At 39.4% G+C, this 20,924-nt stretch overlaps 1 protein-coding gene across 1 annotated transcript in view; it reads right to left on the bottom strand.

Annotated features, from left to right (window-relative positions):
* Nucleotides 1-357: 357 nt before the first annotated feature.
* RMDN3 (regulator of microtubule dynamics 3) overlaps nucleotides 358-20,924 on the bottom strand; it is a 41,384-nt gene continuing 20,817 nt past the window's right edge. The window contains exons 7-12 of the mRNA XM_084287350.1: nucleotides 15,269-15,344; nucleotides 14,367-14,444; nucleotides 11,981-12,079; nucleotides 10,023-10,076; nucleotides 7,177-7,257; nucleotides 358-4,697 (exon numbers count right to left, since the gene is read on the bottom strand). Of these exons, the coding sequence (XP_084143476.1) occupies nucleotides 4,644-4,697; nucleotides 7,177-7,257; nucleotides 10,023-10,076; nucleotides 11,981-12,079; nucleotides 14,367-14,444; nucleotides 15,269-15,344 (442 nt within the window). The 3' untranslated portion in view covers nucleotides 358-4,643. The remainder of the gene's footprint in view (nucleotides 4,698-7,176; nucleotides 7,258-10,022; nucleotides 10,077-11,980; nucleotides 12,080-14,366; nucleotides 14,445-15,268; nucleotides 15,345-20,924) is intronic.

Genomic DNA, 20,924 nt, shown 5'->3' on the forward strand with positions numbered 1-20,924 from the left:
TTTCCCACTGTACTTACTCCTTTGCACAACCACCATATCTTAACTCCTCAACTAAGCACATTGTAAGGACGGCTGAAGCACAAGTTGTGTTGTTATTTACTCCATTCTGCAAAGTAAATTGGAGCACAACGAGGTAAAAAGTGCCAGGCGGTCTGAAACACCCCAAACAAATGCTAAGCACATCTTGCAAGCCCCTTGTTTATGTCTCCTGTCGGGAGAAGACAGAAGATGGCCTTTCGGGTCATGAAGGCTGAGCACAGAATCCTTACACCCTGTCACAACGTACGTTTATTTAAGAACGACTTCACCTGGAGTACATCATTTACCACAGTGTGTGGCTGCATTACTTTGGTGCATTTAAAAAACGTAAGCAGGAGTCACTGTATGTATGTACAAAATGTGCTACAGGTGTAACCCACATTATTTTATATATATTATATATAAACAGCAGTATATAAACAATAATGTTACATGTCACTCTCCCATAATTTCCTGCTGCATTTGGTACACCCACCATGCATACAGATACTGTGATATTATATAGAAGACTTCCTCTTGGCTATTGGGGTTCTTCACCTTTGTAAGTAACAACGTAAAAAGCAAGACAGCAACACAGGTAACTTTACACGGGATCGTTTCCTCCTGATTTATAAATACTTTATTTCCAACAGAGCAGCACAGTGAGGATAAATTAGTTAAATAGCTTCAGTTATTCTTTAGTATTGTAATTGAACCACAGGTAGGTATATTTTCAAGGAAGGCAAGACTAGCTCCAAGAAACTTGCCCTGCAATAAGTCTAGAAGAACATCTGGAGTCTCTCTACCCAATTTGCACTAGGCAAACCCAACTGGTGGTCGCAGAATGTATTCAGTGCAGGCATCGTCAAGAAATTCACATTGTGCTCTGGGATTAGTCTGCAAAGCATGTGCAAAATGGACAAAGTGACGATTTCTGTGTTGTCTGAAAGCTACTGAAGCGCCTTCCCCTTGCGAACAGGAGAACAGCTTCCCTCACTGCCATCCTTGCCAATATACGACATAGCACGAGCCTAACAGAGGACTGCAAATTCTATTGCTAAAAGAATTTAAAAAACCCCAAGCATTGCTGAATGGGAAGCATTTTAGTTACATGACCTTGTCTTATCCCCACATCAACCACGTTATGCTATTAGAATTAAATTATGTTAATTAGTCACATTCTTCTCGTTCATAACAAGCCAGGAAAAGGGAAAACCAAAAAGAAAAAGGTTCATTTGACTGTGTCATAACTTCCTGCAGATCAGCCTGAAAACAGCAAAAGGCAGCTTTTATCTGCACTTGAAAGGATCTGTGAGCTCTGTCGTCTTTCATCATAGCCTTGGATGCATAAATTAGGTTCCAGCTGATGTAGCAGACTAAAAAAAACATATAATGGTACACACTAAACTCCACCCCAGCTATTAAGCAGGAGTCGTGCCTCCAGAGGAAATCTTTCCTGTATGAAAACCAGAACAACAGATCCCTAAACTTCAGAAAGCCCAAGAAAAGGACAAGACCACACACAAAAGACAGAGGGAAGCAAAATGCCAGAGCCTGTTTTTAAGCCAAAACTTTTCAAGCCAAAAGCAGGCAATCAAATGCATGGAAAGCTTAAACAGAAGGTCCGAAATAGAAGAATAAATGAGATCTGAGAGTTATACTCATGTAAAATCATCCAAAAATTAACACCAACTGAGAAGAATTAACATAATTTAATTACCACCTTTTCCTCTGAGGAAGCAGGTTATTTTTACTCAAAGACAGAAAAGGTTCTGGTCACAGCCCAATGAGCCCTACACAATTACACCAAATATTTTCTCTCCCCAAGAAGAAAATTATTTCAGCTTCTATCAGTAAGAAAAACAAGCCTTTGGTATTAGTTTCTGAACGTGCTTTGTTTTGACTGTAACCCAAAGCTCTGTTTTTACAGCACTCTTTCTTGCAGGCCTTCATCAGAGGCTGCTTGGCTGAAGGTGTGCTTCCACCAGTAAGGCACCCTGAAAACTAACTAATATCTCTCCTCATCCATGCTCTTTTTAAAGCTAAGGGGACTGACTAATGCCATCACCTACATAAATGAGATCCATCCATATCAAATACTCAAATCTAAACCAGTGCAGGATCTGAAACATGAAAGGAAAAAACAAATCAGCATTTCTTCCCCAAGCCTACAATTGCTTGTTGTTTGGAAACAGACATTAAAAATAAATAAATATACATATACATATATGTATTCTTTTTAAAAAAGGGAGGATTTAAATCTTTGGAAACAAAGTGAAAGCTATCTCCAGAAAATACATAATTCAAAAGATGCTGCTAGCAGTTTAACTCATCAAAATACAAGTAGGTGAAGGCTTGAAAGTAAATAAGCTATGGACTTTTGGCATTAAAAATATTTCCTTTTCACACTCTTCCTACTACATACACTGAAAACATTTACTTTTAGAAGGCAGCAATGTTTAAGCAACACGCCAATTAATAAACATGTCTGATTAACATCACTCCAGGACTTGCTGACAGGGAAAGGCAATACGAGCACACCTAATAGCATGGCTGTTTTCAGAGCTGTTGTTTTTTTCTCCTCAGCAAAAAAACAAACCAAACTACATGAAAGAAGCAAGTTGCTGATCATCATCTTTCAGACATCACTGTTGAGTATTTCCCAGCTTGGTTTAAGCAACCAAAACAAAAACAGCTTACAAGCTCATGCAAATATTTAAGACTGGGTGTTTGGAGGGGAAAAAAATAAGGTCGTGCACTGGGAAATACTCAAAACGAAACAGATTCCCATAAATTAAAAAAGGCAGCCTGATCATGCTGCTGAAGAACTGAAAAGAAGAACATACATTAATGAAAAGAACATACATTAAGCAAAGCAAAGTCCTGTAATTAAGGGTCAGGTACCCACCCATCACAAGGGGAGCTCTGCACAAAGATACAGGGCTCAAATTTGGCTTGTTAGAGTTCAGTTCTCCATTTATAAGTACCAGTTCATACAGCTCCAAGCAAATAAAGCTAATTGCACCCTTGCCTGGATCTTTTAAGATGAGCACATCCTCAGAATTTCAGAGAGTTTAATTTGGACCAAAATAGAAATAGTTAAGAAGTGTAGAGTCTATAAACTTGGGAAGTTTGTGAGCTCGTGCCTACTGTGCATTTCCCTCTCAACATTATTTTCACAAAATAAAAGAACCATCTGTCTAATACACACGTGCAAGGGACTAAGAAGGTGATGGAGTGATTTACTCACATTTTTTTTACTCTGCGCTTCACAAACATTGTACAACACGACAGTGTGTAACAAACATTTAAAAAACCAGAAGTGTCCAGTTAGCTGCTAGCTAAAATTTAAAGGGACAAAGAAAGCCTTTCTAAATTCTTTGGGCAATTTTTGAAATTGGTTTTGCTTCAGCATTTTTGTCAGCATACAGCACAGTTCACCTTCTCCATTTGGTACTCAGCAGCTGTCAGAGAAAAGGTGAGCTGCCAGCTTCATTTTCTCAGTGCCAGTGCAATAGTCACCAAGAACTGGCAGAGGTACATGCTAGCAAGGTGTCAGCTCTGCCACAGAATATTCCTGTTCTGATAACGAGTGTTTCATCGTTAAATAACTGCTTTTAAATAGCTGTGAAGTTGTTACATCTAAACAACAGCAGCATAGTTTAGAGGGACACACAAGGTTTTCACTCTCATGTGAGTGATGTCAGTGGGAGAGAGTCCAGCAGTTTAAAATCTTATTACTCACTCCCCTGATGAAAGCAATGCACCTGTTAGAAGTACGTTCTTCTTGTGAAGGACATCATCTTGGTCCCTTGGTATTTACTCACTGCAGTGAGTGGTGCTGATTTCTCCTCAACAGAAATCCAGTATAGGTAGTTCAGGCATAGTTGGAAAGGACCAACAGGAATGTGTTTTGGACATGGTCAGTTTTTTCAAAGCAAGGACAAAAGGACTGACAACTCACTTATTTTAAGTCCTTTTTTTGTAGTGGCCTTTTCTTAAGTCATAGCATCAGTGTCCACTTGAACCAACAGGCTGCGGGAAGTGAGGACACCCCACAGCCTCCAGTGCATCAAGTTGATAAAAATCAGTGCTACACTGCCCACTGAGCACAAGGGCTCTCAAATTTATACACGCAGCACAGTGATACAAAGACATAACCAGTTATTTAAACTGATTAAATTAAAATATTTTACAAAGCAAATGAGAAAATAGTTAATGAGAAAAAAAAATTATATCTGCTGAAGACTTCCCCAGAGAGAGAGTTTATCAGTAAGCAGACCTGAAATTCAGGTATTTCACACCCACACACACATATATACACGTGTGTGTGTCTATATACTCACACATGTACATATCTATTTTTAGGGATTTGACTTTTTTTTTTTAGGAATTTTAAAATCAAAACATACGCAGTGCTGTAAGTAGGAAAATCATACAAAATTTTCTCATTAAATCCCACAGAGATCTTTTCCTGGAAATGCTGATGAGACGGCTGAGTGTTTATTCCTGTAAACTCCTGCGGCTTATCCATGAAGTGCAATCAAACTTGTCAGGATCGTGAAACCCCTTTAACTGGAAATTAATTGTCTGTGCAGTATCAAGCAGAACAAGCTCTTCTGTTCTTATTCTTCCCAGATTGACCGCATCTCCTCAAGTTCTCTCTCACTTTCTGCATCCTGGAAACGCAGCAAAAGAAGGGACTCATACACAGGTTAATTGAGACAGTTAAAAAATAAAACCTCCCTTTTCTTCTACAACCCCACACCAGGTTTTAAGTATTAATCCCATAGCAGCCTCACATTTTTCCTGCTAATGCTTTTATTTTCATATTTCTCTCTTATTAAAGTCTTCCAAGTCTGAGAGTTTCTCGTATGTTTGCTTTTGAGAGATGAGAACTGGAAACCAGAACAGCAGAAATCAGACCTTTGCTCCCTCACCGACTTTCCTGCTCTAGACCAGTGCCTTTGTTTTTCCTTTGCAATGTGATGGAAGTTATTTGATTGCCTCTTTGGGATGAGAGGAGCTAACATTTGCGAAGACTCGACCAGCCAAAGCCACTTCCTTACTAGACTCCCGCTTTTAATTTCGGATCAGAAAAGACAGTTAACTATTCCTGACTTTTCTGCCCACGGATCTTGGCTGGCCAATCCTGAAAATCGCAGTGCTTCTCTGGTTAAATTCTTATGCCTCCAATACAAAAAGAGAGAAAAAAAAAACCAACACTCTATCAGATATACCAGTCTAACTCTGTCTATAGAGATTTCTAAGCAGTGGATGGTGAGGAAGCGCCTCGTCTGGCAGAGCTAGGATATTTCCTTCTGCAAGAAGGGGATTTTTCTGCTTGATGCCCTGGTTTCCCCAGATCCATACAGAAGCCAAGTGGCTTATGCAGTACTGGATGGTGCCCTGCAGGTGGTAGCACAGGCAAGTCAGCATTGCTGGATGGTGGGCCAAGACTTCTTGCCCTTGAGTTTGAAACTCAGCAGAATACTTTTGCTACAGCAACCCAAAGAATAATGATGGCCTTAAAAACAGGGTGCCTGGAAAATCCTGCCAATCTGTATAATTCTGCCTTACATCCAGAGTGATTATTTCATCAGACAAAGGCTGAAGGTGTAAGATCTGGGAGACCTTGTTCACTTCACTGCATTCTTCGTGACAATGCAAAGAACATCAGATTGATATTAAAAGCTGCTGTGCCTTTATTCAATTTATGACTGGCTGTAATTTGATGGCATCTTCTACACAGCTTCTGCTTAACAGAAAAAGTGCAAAAGAAAAGTAAAGTGGAAAAGAGCTCCCAGATGGGAGACACTGCCACATGGCAGTTTCTAAAACAGTATGGGTTTGCTCTCAGAACTCTGTAAAATTAAGTGATACAAGAGCTGAAATAACATAGATATTAAAAAAAAAAAAAAAAAAGTACTGTGCAGCACACACAAACTTCTGAATGGCTCTGCACAACGAGATCTAGTTTGGGAGAGCCTGGGAGCTAACTTGGCACCAAGAGTTCAATCTAGGCTGCTCCCAAAGCCACAGAGGTAAGTAGAAATAATACAGAGCTCCAGTGCCAGGACAACCACTCAGCTTAAGTGTCCCCAACTGAACTGAGTTGGCTAGGAGAGACAGTGCCCAAACCAATAAACCTTCCCCAGCCCTGGTGCACTGGGAAGTGTACTGCAGTTGCTCTGTGGTTTTGCAGATATTCCAGTTGACAAGCTGCAGTTCCACAGACCTGCTAAATATGTGCAGGGCATTCAAATGTGTCTGCAGCCTAATCCTGGAAGTAACAGAGCATTTGTATGGTGTTGTGCTGGAATTCTAAGCCCCTCCTGGACACACTCTCAGCTTCTTAATATTTTTCATTATGTTGCTGAATTGCTTTAGGCATTCTCATAGCAGGTCCCAAGGAAGGAAAGGAATCTACGCCAAGGAGCAAACTACTATAAAGCCTGTGCTTGCAAGCTAGAACATCTTTTATAAAACAATTTTATCTCTGCAAACAGAAGTAGCTCACCATCAGTGTGTGATTATTGATTTTTTTCCCCCAAAATAAATACCTTAAATTCCGTCTGTAAGTCCCTTTTTAGTGAAGCAGACTCCCACCACCCATGAATACAATGTGGTTATAACTCTTTTAAGCATGCAAGAAAATTAACCATTTTCTAAGAGCAGATAGGAAGCATGAGGAGGAGAAATTTTAGCTTTCATTTAAAGCAACAGATAGGAACTACTAAACAACTGGGGTATAAAAATGTTTACAACCCTCAGTTCTTTAAATCTAATTCAGAGATAGTCTAAAATATTCTGATAAGATCTTAAAATCGTGAAATCTTTAACTGAAATAATTCAGTTAACCTTTAGTATTTAACACATTAATGTAATTGCATCTTATATAATGTTGAATGGCCTAGTGAATACATGCAAAATCAGATTTCCAGAGAAACCATCAACCTTAAATTATATGACTGAGATTTAAAAAAATTTCCCAATTATGTGGCTTTTGCCACGTAATACATATGTAGAGGATTTTACATAATCTCACTTGATTTGATGGGTCAAACACATACAACGTAAGATTAATTTTGGTTTCTTTCCTTTCTTGGAAAATAATCCTATTCCAGTGTCACTAAGAAAAATAGCAAAGACTGCTACCTCTTTTGTATTAGCTGGCAGTTCTGATGCAAGATTTGTCCAGAGAAGAGCTGCAGAATTGTTCCCCAGGTCCTTGTAACACTGTGAAGAAAAAATGACAACGTGAGAAAAGATAAACAGGAAAAACAAAACAGAAAAACAAGCAGCTGAACGTAACAGCAGTTCTGCAACCTGGCAACAGATAAAAAGGACTATTTCTCTGTCTTAAGCATTTGCACTGTGTAGTTTCGGGCTTCCAACATTTCCTGCAGTGTCCTTCATTCACAAAGGATTATAATCACCATCAGGTTATGGAATACTAGATTTTATTTTTGTTGTTTTGGACAAGGAGATTTTTTGTTGGAAGATTTTAAGGTGATTTTCACCATTTTCCAAGGTCTAATTTATTTCCACTTACACAACCACTATTACTCACACTGCTTTCATCATAAAACCTCTGTTCTGACAGCGTATCATTTTATGCAGCTTTGGTTCCCCAGGCCTTTGAAAATTAGGTCCAACTGCAAGCACTGTAACATATCATATTTGCAGGTCTCTGAGGTTTTACAGTAAGTGTGAACCATTTGTCAGCACGAACTCCTCTTCAACAGCACAGAAACAGTTATCTCTTTAAGCAACATGAAGGTTTTTGGTGCCTACAGAGTCATGTAGGCATTTGAGGACTACAAAAAAAGCATGCTAAAAGGAAGTGGTTGCTAAAAAAAAAATCAGTTAATCATTGTTGCAACTGCCACCAAAAAAAAACCAAACAAACAACAAATATATTCATTTAGGATCATGGCAAGAGTTAAAATTCTTGCAGGGCTATTACTTCAGACTCTTAAATGTTACTGCAGAGTATGTGCATGTGTGTATTTTGGTGATTTTCCTGTATCATGGGATAGTTCTGTAAGAGAACTCTCTGTTCTACTGTGAGTGCTGTCAAATTTCTGCGTCTGGTGAATTTGAAACAGATGGAGTCATGGACATCCTTGAAGCCTTCACAAATCCTGTGTCTCTTTATATCAGTCAAAAATATCAGTAGATGACTTAGATGACTACAAAACTCTTTTTTTTTTTTTTTTTTTTAGGTTTGACTCATTAGAGCACTAGTTCCTTAAAAACAATTTGTATTGAACTGAACTTTTAAAATGTTATCACAAAGGATGTGATCCAAAATGACAGAGGCTGGGATTGGGAAAAACAGAACAAACAAAAAAATAGATACAAGTACTCCTATTAACTTCCAAGTCCCTTTGTGTTCGCAGAGTGTTTCTGAAGCTCAGTCACACCACATCTGCCAAACGTGGAGAAATAAAAAAAGTAATAAAAAAAGGCCCAATAAAAAAAGTATTGGCCCATGTAGATTACAATTTAGCCACAGTGAAACCCAATTTTTTTACATCAACTCTGAAAATTCTCTCAGGTTATAACTTGCAATAATTTGCTGCTGCTGTAACTTCACAGCAAATGAGTTCCAAGTATGGAGTAAAGAAGGGAAAAAAAGACATTTAGGGAAAGATATTGAGTTTGCATGAATGCTGGCTATATTTACAAGCAGAGACAGAAGCAATCAAGAGCACATTCATTATGGTACATAAGCAGTCAAAACAAAAGACTAGCTGATGTACAAATACATAGTTTAATTTACTTAATAGACTCTTCACTAAGTAGATATAATGAGCTACAATGCATCACGGACAAAATCCAGCTGGTGTGAAGGCTACCACATCTCTTGCTGAATTTTCCACTTCTCCTTTATTTTTCTTTAACAAGACACTTACTGTGAAATAAATTCTGCACCCCAATTCCAGTCATAATGTATTTCAGACCAAGCAGATCCTATGACTTGTGTGCTACTCTGATAAAGCTCACTATCTTTGGGACATTGCAAATTCAGTAATTTCACAGAGAATGACTACAGCTACTCTTTGCTATGACCACTCTGGCTGATACTTCCAAAGCTATTTGGGTTTTAAACATTTCTAGACTCCAGCTAGAGGTCCTAGGAACTAAGCAGCAGTTTTAAGATTTAAGAGTTCAAACCCAATTATTCCCTCAAGGTAAACTCAATGTGAACTCTTTGCTCAGTCAGAGGACAAGGGGGAGTGGTTTTAAACCAAAAGCGGGGAGATTCAGGTTAGAGGTTAGGAGAAAATTCTTCACTCAGAGGGTGGTGAGGTGCTGGCACAGGCTGCCCAGAGAGGCTGTGGATGCCCCATCCCTGGAGGTGTTCAAGGCCAGGCTGGACGAGGCCTTGGGCAACCTGGTCTGGTGGGTGGCATCCCTGCCCATGGCAGGGGGTTGGAGTTAGATGATCTTTGAGGTCCTTTCCAGCCCAAGCCATTCTATGATTCTATGATAAACAAAAGATATTAGGAGCTTCAGGCATTCATGGCTTATTTAATCATTACCTTAAGACTTGCATCTGTATTAGTAAAATAGAGACACTTTATATGTCACCTTTTCCCCCATGATCATCTTCCTGTATACACCATATAAATCCAAGGTGCTGGTGGTGGCACTGAACCTCCAAACTGTGGCTTACAGGTTACCGTTGCTGCCTTAGAACAGAATTTTATAGAACAGAATTGCATCTATTGTATTTATGCTATAGAATTTTATCTGTTAAGAGCCAAGCAGGACGCTACACCGGATGACTCAAAGACAAAATCCTTCCTGAATTTTAATGCCTCTGCGCTAGATGATTTAGCTTAAGAAATGTTATTAACTTCTAAAACCTTGTTTCTGCATGGAGGAATTTACATGTGTTTAGTACTTTCCATCCGAAGAGGTATATGTATTTCTTAACACAAATATTACTTATCCTAGAACATATGACTTTAAAGCAAAAAGTGACTGGTTACCTTGGCAATGTATACTCTTACTGCTTTGGAAAATCCTGGGCTCAGCTCCTCGACCTAGAAAAGCAGAGGGGAGGATGGAACAGAGAAAAGCAGACATTAGGATATGTAAAGGACACAGTTAAAACCTGTATCAAGTTTTTTACATCTCTTAAAAAATAGATGAGTAAATCCCACTTTTCAAAATATATAAAATAGTGTAAGAACTTTGACAGGCTAGCCTGGCTGCATTAGTAAATGCCCTCATACTCTCAAAAAATGCCTGTGACTCAGCGAGTAACATCCATATACTTTGCTACTGTGAGTGCCAAGGAGGTTGCAAAGCCAAGTTCTCAGAAGCTAAGGGAAGCCCAGAAATATCCTGACTACCTCCTCCTGCCTGTGCACACACTCTTTTTCACCTCCTTGCCTAACCAGTGTCATCCACTTGGGTTTCTCCTGAATGTGCTGGTGCCAAACCTCAGGAATCTTCCCTCAGTTTTCTGTCTCCTCCTTACTGGTTGTTAATTCCCAATTTCTTTATTACTAACTTCCTTCTGCTTTCTTCCCTCCAGCTCAGTGCCAGTCATCACTCTCCAAGCATCCTCGTTCCAGGATGCTCCTACAACAAATGCCTGGATTCACCCCGCATCCCATCTGCACTCAAATTCAAATGCACTCAGTCAAGGCAGCAGAGCCTAGGTATCAGAGGAAGCTCTGAGAGCACAAGACAGACAACGTTCCTCTTGTTAATTCTGCTGTCTGGTCTTAGACCTAGTTCAGCTGGTGACTAACCCAGAGCTGCAAATTTCAGGATGGTTTCCATTCCCCTGAATCATGCCAACTGTGGCTGAAAGCTGAAGTGGATGCTGCTGAGCGTATGGGAAGTGCATTTGTTCAGAGTATAATTAGCTTCCAGAGTAATGGTTTTGTATCCTCTCTTTATATTTGACCAAAGCAAAACCTCAGAAAAATCCAAGTTCCCGTTTCAAACCACAGTGCCACTCTAACTTACTCTAACTCCTCTAATGAAAAAAAAAAGCAAAACGCTTTGCTTCAAATCTCTCTCTGAAATGATATATTCATTTTAGCTGAAATTTGGCTGAAAAGTATACTGCCTAGGGCAGACACCTATCACAAACTTACTTCTCACATAATTACCTTTTGGCAAAATTACAATAAATTGATATAAGTATGATATTCCCTGACACTTCACAGAACTGCTGGTGCAATCTATGAGTTATAAAGTGGTAGGGCAATTTGTTTCTGTAACGCTTCATCACAGGTGCTTAAGAGTAGTTCTCACAGGCACAGCCAGACAGTCTGTTTAACTCATTCAGATCATGCGACCCTTGCAACAAGAGCTATGAACGCTAAGATGTGACTCAGACCATGTCTTAAATTAATTTTTCATCAACAGGAGGACAAAAAAAAAAAAAAAAAAAGACAGCCAGAGCTCCTGAGAGTTTCTTTCTAGAAATACATATGCAACCTGTCTCTGAAAGCTTAAGAGTTGTCCTCAGAAGCCTGGAGAACCTTATCTGAAAGTCTTTTAATAAAATATTGAAAGAAACTAAAATGATAGAACACTGTGAATGTCTATGCAAGTGTTCCCAGGGAGAAACTCAAACTGATATTACGGAACATGAAAAGAATACAGTACAAATGCATTTAGTATCAAGCTATGAATTCTTTCATTTTTGCAGCTACTAAAAGGAAAAACAAAACCCTTGGAAAAAAATCTTAACACCCTGGATCTAGTTCTGATGTCTTCAAAATTCCATTTTTCTGTTGGGCTATTCTGTAATACAGGCTCAAAATTTTTTGCTTTCATCCGCTTTTCTTCCAAAGGCTCCAGTCAGTGGAAATATATCACGGAGCACTCGGAGAGTGATGAGCTTAAGCAGAACACAAATACTCAAATTCCACACTCATGGTTGCATGTCAGGTTAGTGACTCCCTTGCATATCACATTTCCATACCCTTAAGAAGTTTTGCAGTGCATCCTGTACGGTGGCTGTAGGAGGGGTTTCAAACAAAGCAGAAGCAGTCTTTTTTTCAAGCCATCCCAGATGGGAAACCTGCAGAGACAGTAGGATGAAACTATCAAACCCGGTGAAGACACAGCATGTGCAAAGGTATACAAAGACAATGAATTATCGAGTTCCTTGTAGCTGGCTCATGCACATGGAAGACAGACAATAATGTTGGGTGTATCTGAAGATTCTGGTCAAGAATGCAAGTCCAGCTACAGAATTAAACCTGATTTTGCTTTCCTTTGTCCCTGCCTTATACCACCAGTCACCTGCAGTTTCATCCATCAGCTGCCACATGCTGGCATAACCTTCAATACAGGATTTGTCTCTACAACTGAGTATCACAGCTGGGTAACAGTGTGGGTGTTTAAAGTGGTCTAAAATCCCAAACCTCCTTCTTGCAACCACACCTGTTCCTGGCAGTTCTCACCTATGCACTGGAGCCCAGGCGCAGATGTAGCCCTCCTGTCTCCCAGCTTAAATCTTGTACAAGAACGTGTTCTCATCATACATAAAGATCATAGACCCCTTGAGAGAGGCCAGCTAAAGCCACCAACACACATCCACATTTTGAGATGCAGGTAGCTATTATAATCATTTCTTGAAATCTTACTTTACTGTTCCTAGCTCCTCTCTCTAATATGAAACTCCCTGAGATTTTACTGGGGGAAAGATGCATACGATTCTAACTTCTGCTAAGACCATCTTTGTTTAACACCATGTAATTCTTGTAACAATTAGCAGAAGCACTAACTCTCATAGCAGCATGGCTGACTAGGAAGTCCAGAGCAGAATACAGAGCTAGGAGCTGCCACTGATTGAGCTTGCCGCTTCCCTGTAATTACCTAAGGCAATTATCTCAGTTACAATCTCTGCAATGTGACTTCATTTCTGACAGCAGCAAAGCACTTTCAAATTGCCTAAACTGAAAAGTAGATAGTTACTGCAAACTCTTATTTCTTTTTATAGGCACTAAATGTGATTTATGGCATTTGATTCTAAGCTTTTCCTTGTCAAGAAATATAAAGCAGCCGGCACACTTCTTGTAATACCTGCAATACTTTGTGTAGCAGAGGAAACACATGCAAAGGATTATACAGATATACTGTGTGCAGAAGCTCTTGCCAGCCCTGAAATGTCCTTGATTATATCCATATGTGTTAAAGGTTTGAAGGTAGTTTGTTTTTACTGAATAAAGCAAGGGAAGCAGTAAGCTAGTTTGCAGCTAGTGCTAGTCCATTCTTTGCCGTTTCACTTCCCATGCCACCTGCAGTGACTAACAAGAAAAGATTGGAGCCCCAAACCCTTCAGAGCTCCAATTTTTAGTAGTTCAGGGAGAATACTTTCAGCAAACTGCTTCTACTTGGAAAGAGACAAAAAAAAAAAAAAAAAAAAAGCCCACCAGGGAAAAAATGAAGAGCAGAATAGAGGCAGTATATAAGTGAAACAGCAAAAACCCAGAAGCTTTCATTTAGTTGCACAGAGGTACAAGCACTTTTAACGCCTTTTTTATTGCGGGACAGAAGTATTACAACAGCAAGAGTAACTGATATTGCCAGTTTGAAAATGCATTCTTCATGCTTTTAAAAACTCCTTCATGTTTTTAAAATCAGTGTGTCTTCCATACCATGAACCTTTCTCTGCCTCCTTCTGGCCTTTGATCGTGAGCACTGAGCACATTGCAAATTTGCTCAGCCAGTTCTTGTCCTGATCACCAACTCAGCCTTTCTGTACTATTTCTCTCTCACTACTGAGGGAGCAAAATTTATATAAACTCTCAAGAAAAACCTCTACCATTTAAAATCTACGGCTTTAAGCAGTAATACCAGTATGAAGGTATCATTTTAGGTTTAACAGGAGGTCAACAAGGGAGAAGGACTGCCTAAGACTTTGCAATTACAGTTAAGAAAACAACTTGGATGGAAAGCTCAGAAATTCTGAATGAGACACTATGTCCTGGCAGGCATTTCAATAGTGCTTTTATAAAAGCACTGAGGTGCTACACGTACAAGAACATGAACGTACAACATGTTCATTTTGTTACAAGAGGTTTCTGACAGTATTTGTCAGTGATGCGCTCTTCTTGGCACTGTTTCAGGATCGAAGTGAAGAATTTCCAGATCCCATGAAAGTGCAACTTTTAAACAATTTCTTCTAGCAACTAAGACATTTCCACACTGGTACTTTCTGATACAATATCTGAGTTCAGCAACTAAACAGAATGTGCTCACTGGTTATGGCTGGTGATTTCAGCCTACCTGTCTTTCATTCAAACAAGAAGCTAAATTACAAGGAGGAAAGAACAGTAATAAATATTAATGAACTATTTTACCTGGTAACACCACCTGCCCAAAAGATAGTAGGACTTTGGATCCTCTGGTTTCAGTGCAATCGCTTTATCAATGTGTTCCTATGGAAAATCATCACCAACACACATTATATTCTTGTTACAAGCAAATACAACATCCACAACAGCAGATGAACTTATGTAGAAAGAGGAAAGTCCACAATTTCTGAGCAATCAGTGAAATTACAGCTACAAAGATATTCCAAATTTCCTTAAAACTGTTTCAGCTGAGCACAGAACATCAGCATTTTATCAGCCTCAGAAAACAAAAACAAACAAACAAAAAACCCCTACATGTAAAAAAGTGAAGCTGTCCTTCACTTTATTCTATCAGCTTTTCATAACTTTGACATAACCAAATTACTGGTCAGGTGAACAACTGACAATGTAATAACGATATGTGGCCAGTTCTGTAGCAACCGGTGCATCTTCCTACCCTGCAATATAATATTCCTGTTCTGGTTGAAAGACAAATTAAGGAAGCTGAGGCAGATCAATTGCCTGTGAAAAATAATTATTTTGCACTTACTTAGGGCACAAGCAGGCTCACGGCAGTTAGTGAAGAAAAGTTGGTATCTTATTACCACATGGTAATTTCAAGCTTAAGGTTCTCAATCTCATTGTATGCATGTATTTTATTTGCAAACCTTTTATTCTTCTTTTTTTTTTTTTCCCTCCCACTATAGTGTGCACAATTGCAAAGCAAAACTAGTCACCCCCATCACGTGTCACAGGAATCGCCCTCCTCGGCTCAAACCACCCACGGAAAGCATCCCTTTGGTACCTATCACTTCTCTAATAAAAGCTGGAGCCAGTCTTAACTTATGACCACAGAAGTAAGCATTGAACAATACTCACAGAAAAACCAGCACGTCCTCTTTACTCACCTTAAAAACATACCCCGTTTGAATGCGTTTCTGAATGCTCTCATGTTCTGCTAACTGCCCACAAAGAATAGCATACCTGCACGGAGGAGACATTTGTGGCAAATCAGATTGTCAGTTTTAAATACACATTTACATTCTGCATGCATCTTTCCTCTGAAGATATAGGTGTGTTTAAGTTGCACATTGTACTGGGGAAAGCAGGGCATACTGCCCACATACACAGCAAGTATTTATTGCACAGAAATAGCTCAAAGGATGTTGACGAGTCAACAGCAGCGACTTGACGTGACATAAAGTTTGCTGCACTGATTGCTGAAGTCTTTCTTCTACATAAGACCAAAGCAGCACACTTCTACACTCTACATTTCTTCATTCAGCAATGAAATTGCGTCAAAACACAGAGTGCTGAAGAGCAAATCCTACAGCAGTGAGAGCCAGAACTGCTAAAAGCTCTAATTAACTAGAAGGATGCACAGCCATCTCCTACGCAAATCTAGAGCACGCTGGATGTCTACTTCGAGGGAAAATATTGTGAAAACCTACCTATATCCTACAGCCCCACACGGCCACCGAACTTGGAAAACAAAATAATATGTTTTGAGTGCTGCAAACTCACACCAATTCAGTTTTGTCTAGTAGGAGACCGCAAAATTTAAGCTTGAGAAGCACAGTGCTCACGAAAATTAGGTATTTCATGAACAGTGAAAGCAACTAGGCTTGGTTACCCATGGATTTACACCCTCCCACCTCACCTCCCCATGCAAGTAGTCCTTTCTTGAGCTTTCTTTCACCACATCCACAGCTCTAACATGTGCTTGTGTGGCTAGATTCTCTTTCTCGTCTCATCATACTGTGTCCCAGAGAGCCCCTGGTGATGGTTAACCACAGCAGATGTTCGTGCAGGAGTCTGTCAGACGACTCGAATCCCCAAGCCCACTTTCTTCAATGTCACGAAGAAAACCCACAAAACATTTCATACCTTATTGCTCTTGCCAGAACTAAATTTTCAGTGTGTAAATTACAATGCAAAGAAGTTTCGTCTCCTGAATGTTTACCTCATTCTTTTAAGATGTTAATTTTCTTTTGGAAAACTCTGGTTCAATTCTAAAATTCTTGTTTCTCACGACAAGGGAAAAATGATCTTAATTGAGTAAATCCCTTTCACCCAACCAAAAAAGTTCACAGCTGCATTGCCATAATCTGACACTTGCAGATGATGAAATGTTTTTACAATCTTCTGGAGCTTGTCTCACAACAAGCACAGCCTGTGTAAAGTATTCCTAACCAGAACACAACCAGGATTTAGGAATACACTCCAATAAAAAGCTTATTTTTTTTTAGACCACAAGATAAATTATTCTCATACACTTAATCTTGAAGTCTATAGCTCTGTTGGATGCACACGTATGGCTCCTCCAAACACATTGTTTAGGCTCCTGGATGTGTGGGTAGGCATTACATACAATTAGGTCAGGTTTAAGGTCCCACAACAAAACGTTAAGTCCTAGAAACACCCTTTCTTTTTAAAATGGAAGCTACCACATAACCTTCCTTTATTCCACTCCCTCCGCAGGGGAAGTCTAACACGTCTTCAAAGGAGCAATACATCCAATGGGCCACGAAGTGAGCCCTGATCCCTCCACCAGCCACCACATCAATGTCAAGTGGTGCCATATTCAGCTGTCAGGAGAAGATAAATATTACATTTGTTGACAGCCTGGTGAAATGTTAGTAAAATAAGCAGTAAATAACAGTCCTATCTTTGTGTCATTAAACTAACTTAAAAAATGCAGCAAGAGATTCCTCAGCTGGTTTTTCACCAGTCCCTGAAAGAGAAGACCCTACCAAACCCAGGCTTTGCACGAACTTTCCTCTTGTATCTGTGCTTCGAGGTCCAGGTCCTGGTGGTGCTTTTAACACATAAGACTCTGTGGTACTGAGACCTCTGAGGTCTTCAGATCCCAGCTTCCCTTCCTCTCCCTGTCTGAAACCCAGTGTGGTTTTATATTTTTCTTCTGCTTGTTTAGCTTGGTTTGCCTTTCAATATTGAAGCTATTTGTTTTAATTCCTTTTGTGAAATGCCATGGGATGAGTGTCACGAGAGGCAATACTCAGTTGCAGGAAGACTAACAGTGATAGGATGGATTAAAAATAATGAGTTTGGGAAGGGGATTTTCATCTTTTGTAAACATTTTGTAACTTCTGAAACACTGTTCAGATTGATGTCTCAGCAGTTACCGAAACCTGACGTTACAAGACTTGCTGGACAAATTATTAACCAAAACTACTCGTGAAGCTGACACTGGTCAAACCACAAGTTCCCACAGAAAGCTCAGCTCAGTTAAGATTTCCCCGTTCATTAGAAAATTAAACTCCATGCAATGGGAGAGCAGATACTACCAGATGAGTGACTGCTGCTCTTCCTGCCCCAATCCCCAAGTTCAAAACGCACAACTTTGTTGAAACTTCATTTTTGATGCTGCACTCTGGCTGACTCCCATTTACAAGCAGAACTTTTGGCCTTTTCACACAAAATACACAGCTCTCCACAGCCCAGTACCTCCAGCTTTGTGGTGAGGGTGGCCTGCCAACCCAAATACAGCTCTTATCTTTTTTAACTGTTTCAAAGAGTCACTAGCTAAATCTGCTGGTGCTCCTTGCTGCCTCAGACAGACAGTAAATTAAAAAGAAATGGTGAGGCAAGAGGGAATAAAAGGGGAAAGGGAAAGAAGTGGTGAGAAGCAGCTCTTTTGCAGAAAGCTGATAAAAGTGAAATGTAGTTTGGTTTATATTGCCAAAGATGAGTAAATCTGTAAGTTGGACCACTGAAAATAGCACGAAGACATGAAAATCCTTTCGTTTTATTGAATTCAAATTTTGCTTCGTATCTATTCAAGTAATTTTATGTCGCAATACCCAACGAATTAACAAGCTAGATCATATTCCTATTCAATTGACGCTAGCTGGGAATTGAAAACATCAAAACATCAAGGCTTGCCTGTAAAACTGTTCAGTGCTATTCAAAGAGCATTCCTAGTAAATCAAGAGAGCTTTCATCACACACAGACACGGAGATAAAAATCCATAGTTGGAGCTCAACCTCCAGTTACTAGAATCAGATTAAAGGCTAGGAAGAATAAAACATTTTTAAATCAAGCAAATAATTCAAAGAAGCATAGCTTTTAAAGTATACATCTTTATAAAGAATTTAGAAGTTTGTGCAATATTTTATGAATATTAACAGTTTTTCAACTTCCTGTGCACTGAGTCTCTTCACTTGTAAGGGAAGCAGACAGATAATTAGCATGTAGGTATTCAGACTGCAGTGAAACACACCAGAAATGAAGTGATCATTTATTTAGGAATTAGTACCTTGAGAGAGACAGCAGAAGCCCCAGTGACTTAACCTGGAATTAATGACCATCTGGTCATAAAGAGCTTGGAACAAAGGGGTCAGGCTTAGGCTTTCCTGAACTCAAAACAAGAGGAGACAAGATTGAAGCTAAAAATCAGGAAGCCAGAAGTACTCCTCCAGGCTTGTCCAGAGAACGTGGTGAGCAAGTTGGGGTGTGGATTCACATGGAACCAGTGACACTGCATTAATTCCCTATTCTGATTTACTCAGAGCACCACACTCCAATTGGAAGTGGAATTGCATAACCAGAAGATTCCCCTTTATTAAAGCCCAAACCATGCATATGGCAGAGTCTGTGTATTCTATACATATAACCTAGTTTCTCCACCAGCTTTGCAGCATCTGTGAGCCCCAAGCCAAAGTTTGGCTTTGACCTACCAGCAGCAGAAGTCGATGGTCTGTGTGCTGAGTTGCGTAATAGATGTTGGTTTACTTTGTATAAAGCCATGTCACTGCTGTGCTCACTGTGTTGTATGTCTGTGCCTTATATCTTCCCAGACAGGGGTAAGAATTCATCAAGCGCCTTGCTGGTTCAGCAAGGGAAATAAAATTCTAGTTTCAGGAAGAGTCAACATTTATGCTGATATGCTGAATTTACACGTGTGGATGGCTTAATAAAGGAACTTGAGATGGTGGCATACACACTAGAAATTTAAGCACAATGAATTATTCTGGATTAGAGCAACAGTAATTTCCTACTGTCTCAATTTCCCATGGAGATTAAAAATTTTAAGTATTTGATCACATCAAAAACCGCAGTGATGAACAATAGCTTCATCCCTGTTCTGACTTGCAAAAATACTTACAGCAACTCTTAACTGTAAATATATATAAAATGATTATATACATATAAAAATAAAATATTGATACATAAAACCAAGTTTGTATATAGGAACACTTTTCAGGATGCTTACCACAACTCCTTTGAAAACATTTCATTTAAATAAATTCTGAAAACTGACTGCTGGCCAAAGACATGAACTCATTTCTGCAGGAAATATGTATTAAAAGGTTGCAGCCTGCCTTAATCTCACAACTTAAAGGATATTTTATGTGAAAGATGGACTTGATTATCATCTCCACAAGCTAATAAAACAAAAGCTTGTAAATATTCCATCCAGACAATGAATGAGGTAAATGAAATGAACCCAAGCCCATGATATCCACCCCTTATCTTCCAGTACCAAAACGAGCCAGTTCAGATGAAGGGATCAGTTTTAACTTGGGAGTCATACCAAGCTTTGAGACATCGTAACATTTTAGCCTTCAAATGATCCACACAGATCACCATGCATGGCGTCCTTCAGCTCTGTGAATAGTTAGTAGGTAAGAAGTCTTTTCATGCACACGCAGATAAAAGAGTTTACTGCATAAGTATTTCTGTCTGCATTAAAGCTTTTTGCTTTATCCACACAGGTTTTGCACTCAGTCCTTTGGCTCTGTGTTTCAGAAGCTCAGTAACGTTTTCTTACCAAAGGAAAGGAGCTTGCTTCCTGTTTTTAGCTTATTATTAAGCCAAAGAGGTTTATACATGGTAGCTTAGTATCATTCACAGATGTGCAGAAGAGAATTTCTCAGACTTTCCAAACTCCAAGTACACAATGTCAATGGTCAGCACCCTCTTCCATGCAGCTTTCTTCAGATCTGTGAAACATTTCTGCACAAAAGTGGCATTTTCTCAAGAAGATGGCATGCGCTATTAGCTTCCAACTTTTATTTATCACAGCTGTCATAGGTAGGGTGGTCAAGGAAGCTGGAATTAGTTGGTAGTTTCCTGGATCCTCTCATTACCCTCTAAAATCCACATTGCATTTGCCACCTTTCACTGTTCACACACTAATACAAATTTAAATTGTTGTGTATCACAGGCAATATTTGTCAGTATCTCAATGTCTTTGAAAGACCTTAGTAGTGTGTTTAATTTCTTTACAGGGTCCCCTGTCACATTTTCACATTAACTTGAAAGAGTTTCTTCTCTGCTCCACCATACAGGACATTGAAAGACATCTTGTAGTTCCTGCAGTCTCCTCTGATGTTTAGATGGCATTTTTAAAGTACCATGATTAAAGGCTTCTTTCATTTTTATTAATGAGTAACCAGTATTTATTCTGAACCTCTAAAACACTGCCTTTAAACAAGCTTTGAATTATCTGCAAGCGCTTTACTCCCATGGTTCTTCCTGTACTCAAGCTTCCTTGTAGTCATTCTGTTTCTTTTGAAGTTATCATTAATTACTGAAAT

This window comes from Netta rufina (assembly GCF_964035555.1).
Source record: "Netta rufina genome assembly, chromosome: 5".
Lineage (NCBI taxonomy): Eukaryota > Metazoa > Chordata > Aves > Anseriformes > Anatidae > Netta > Netta rufina.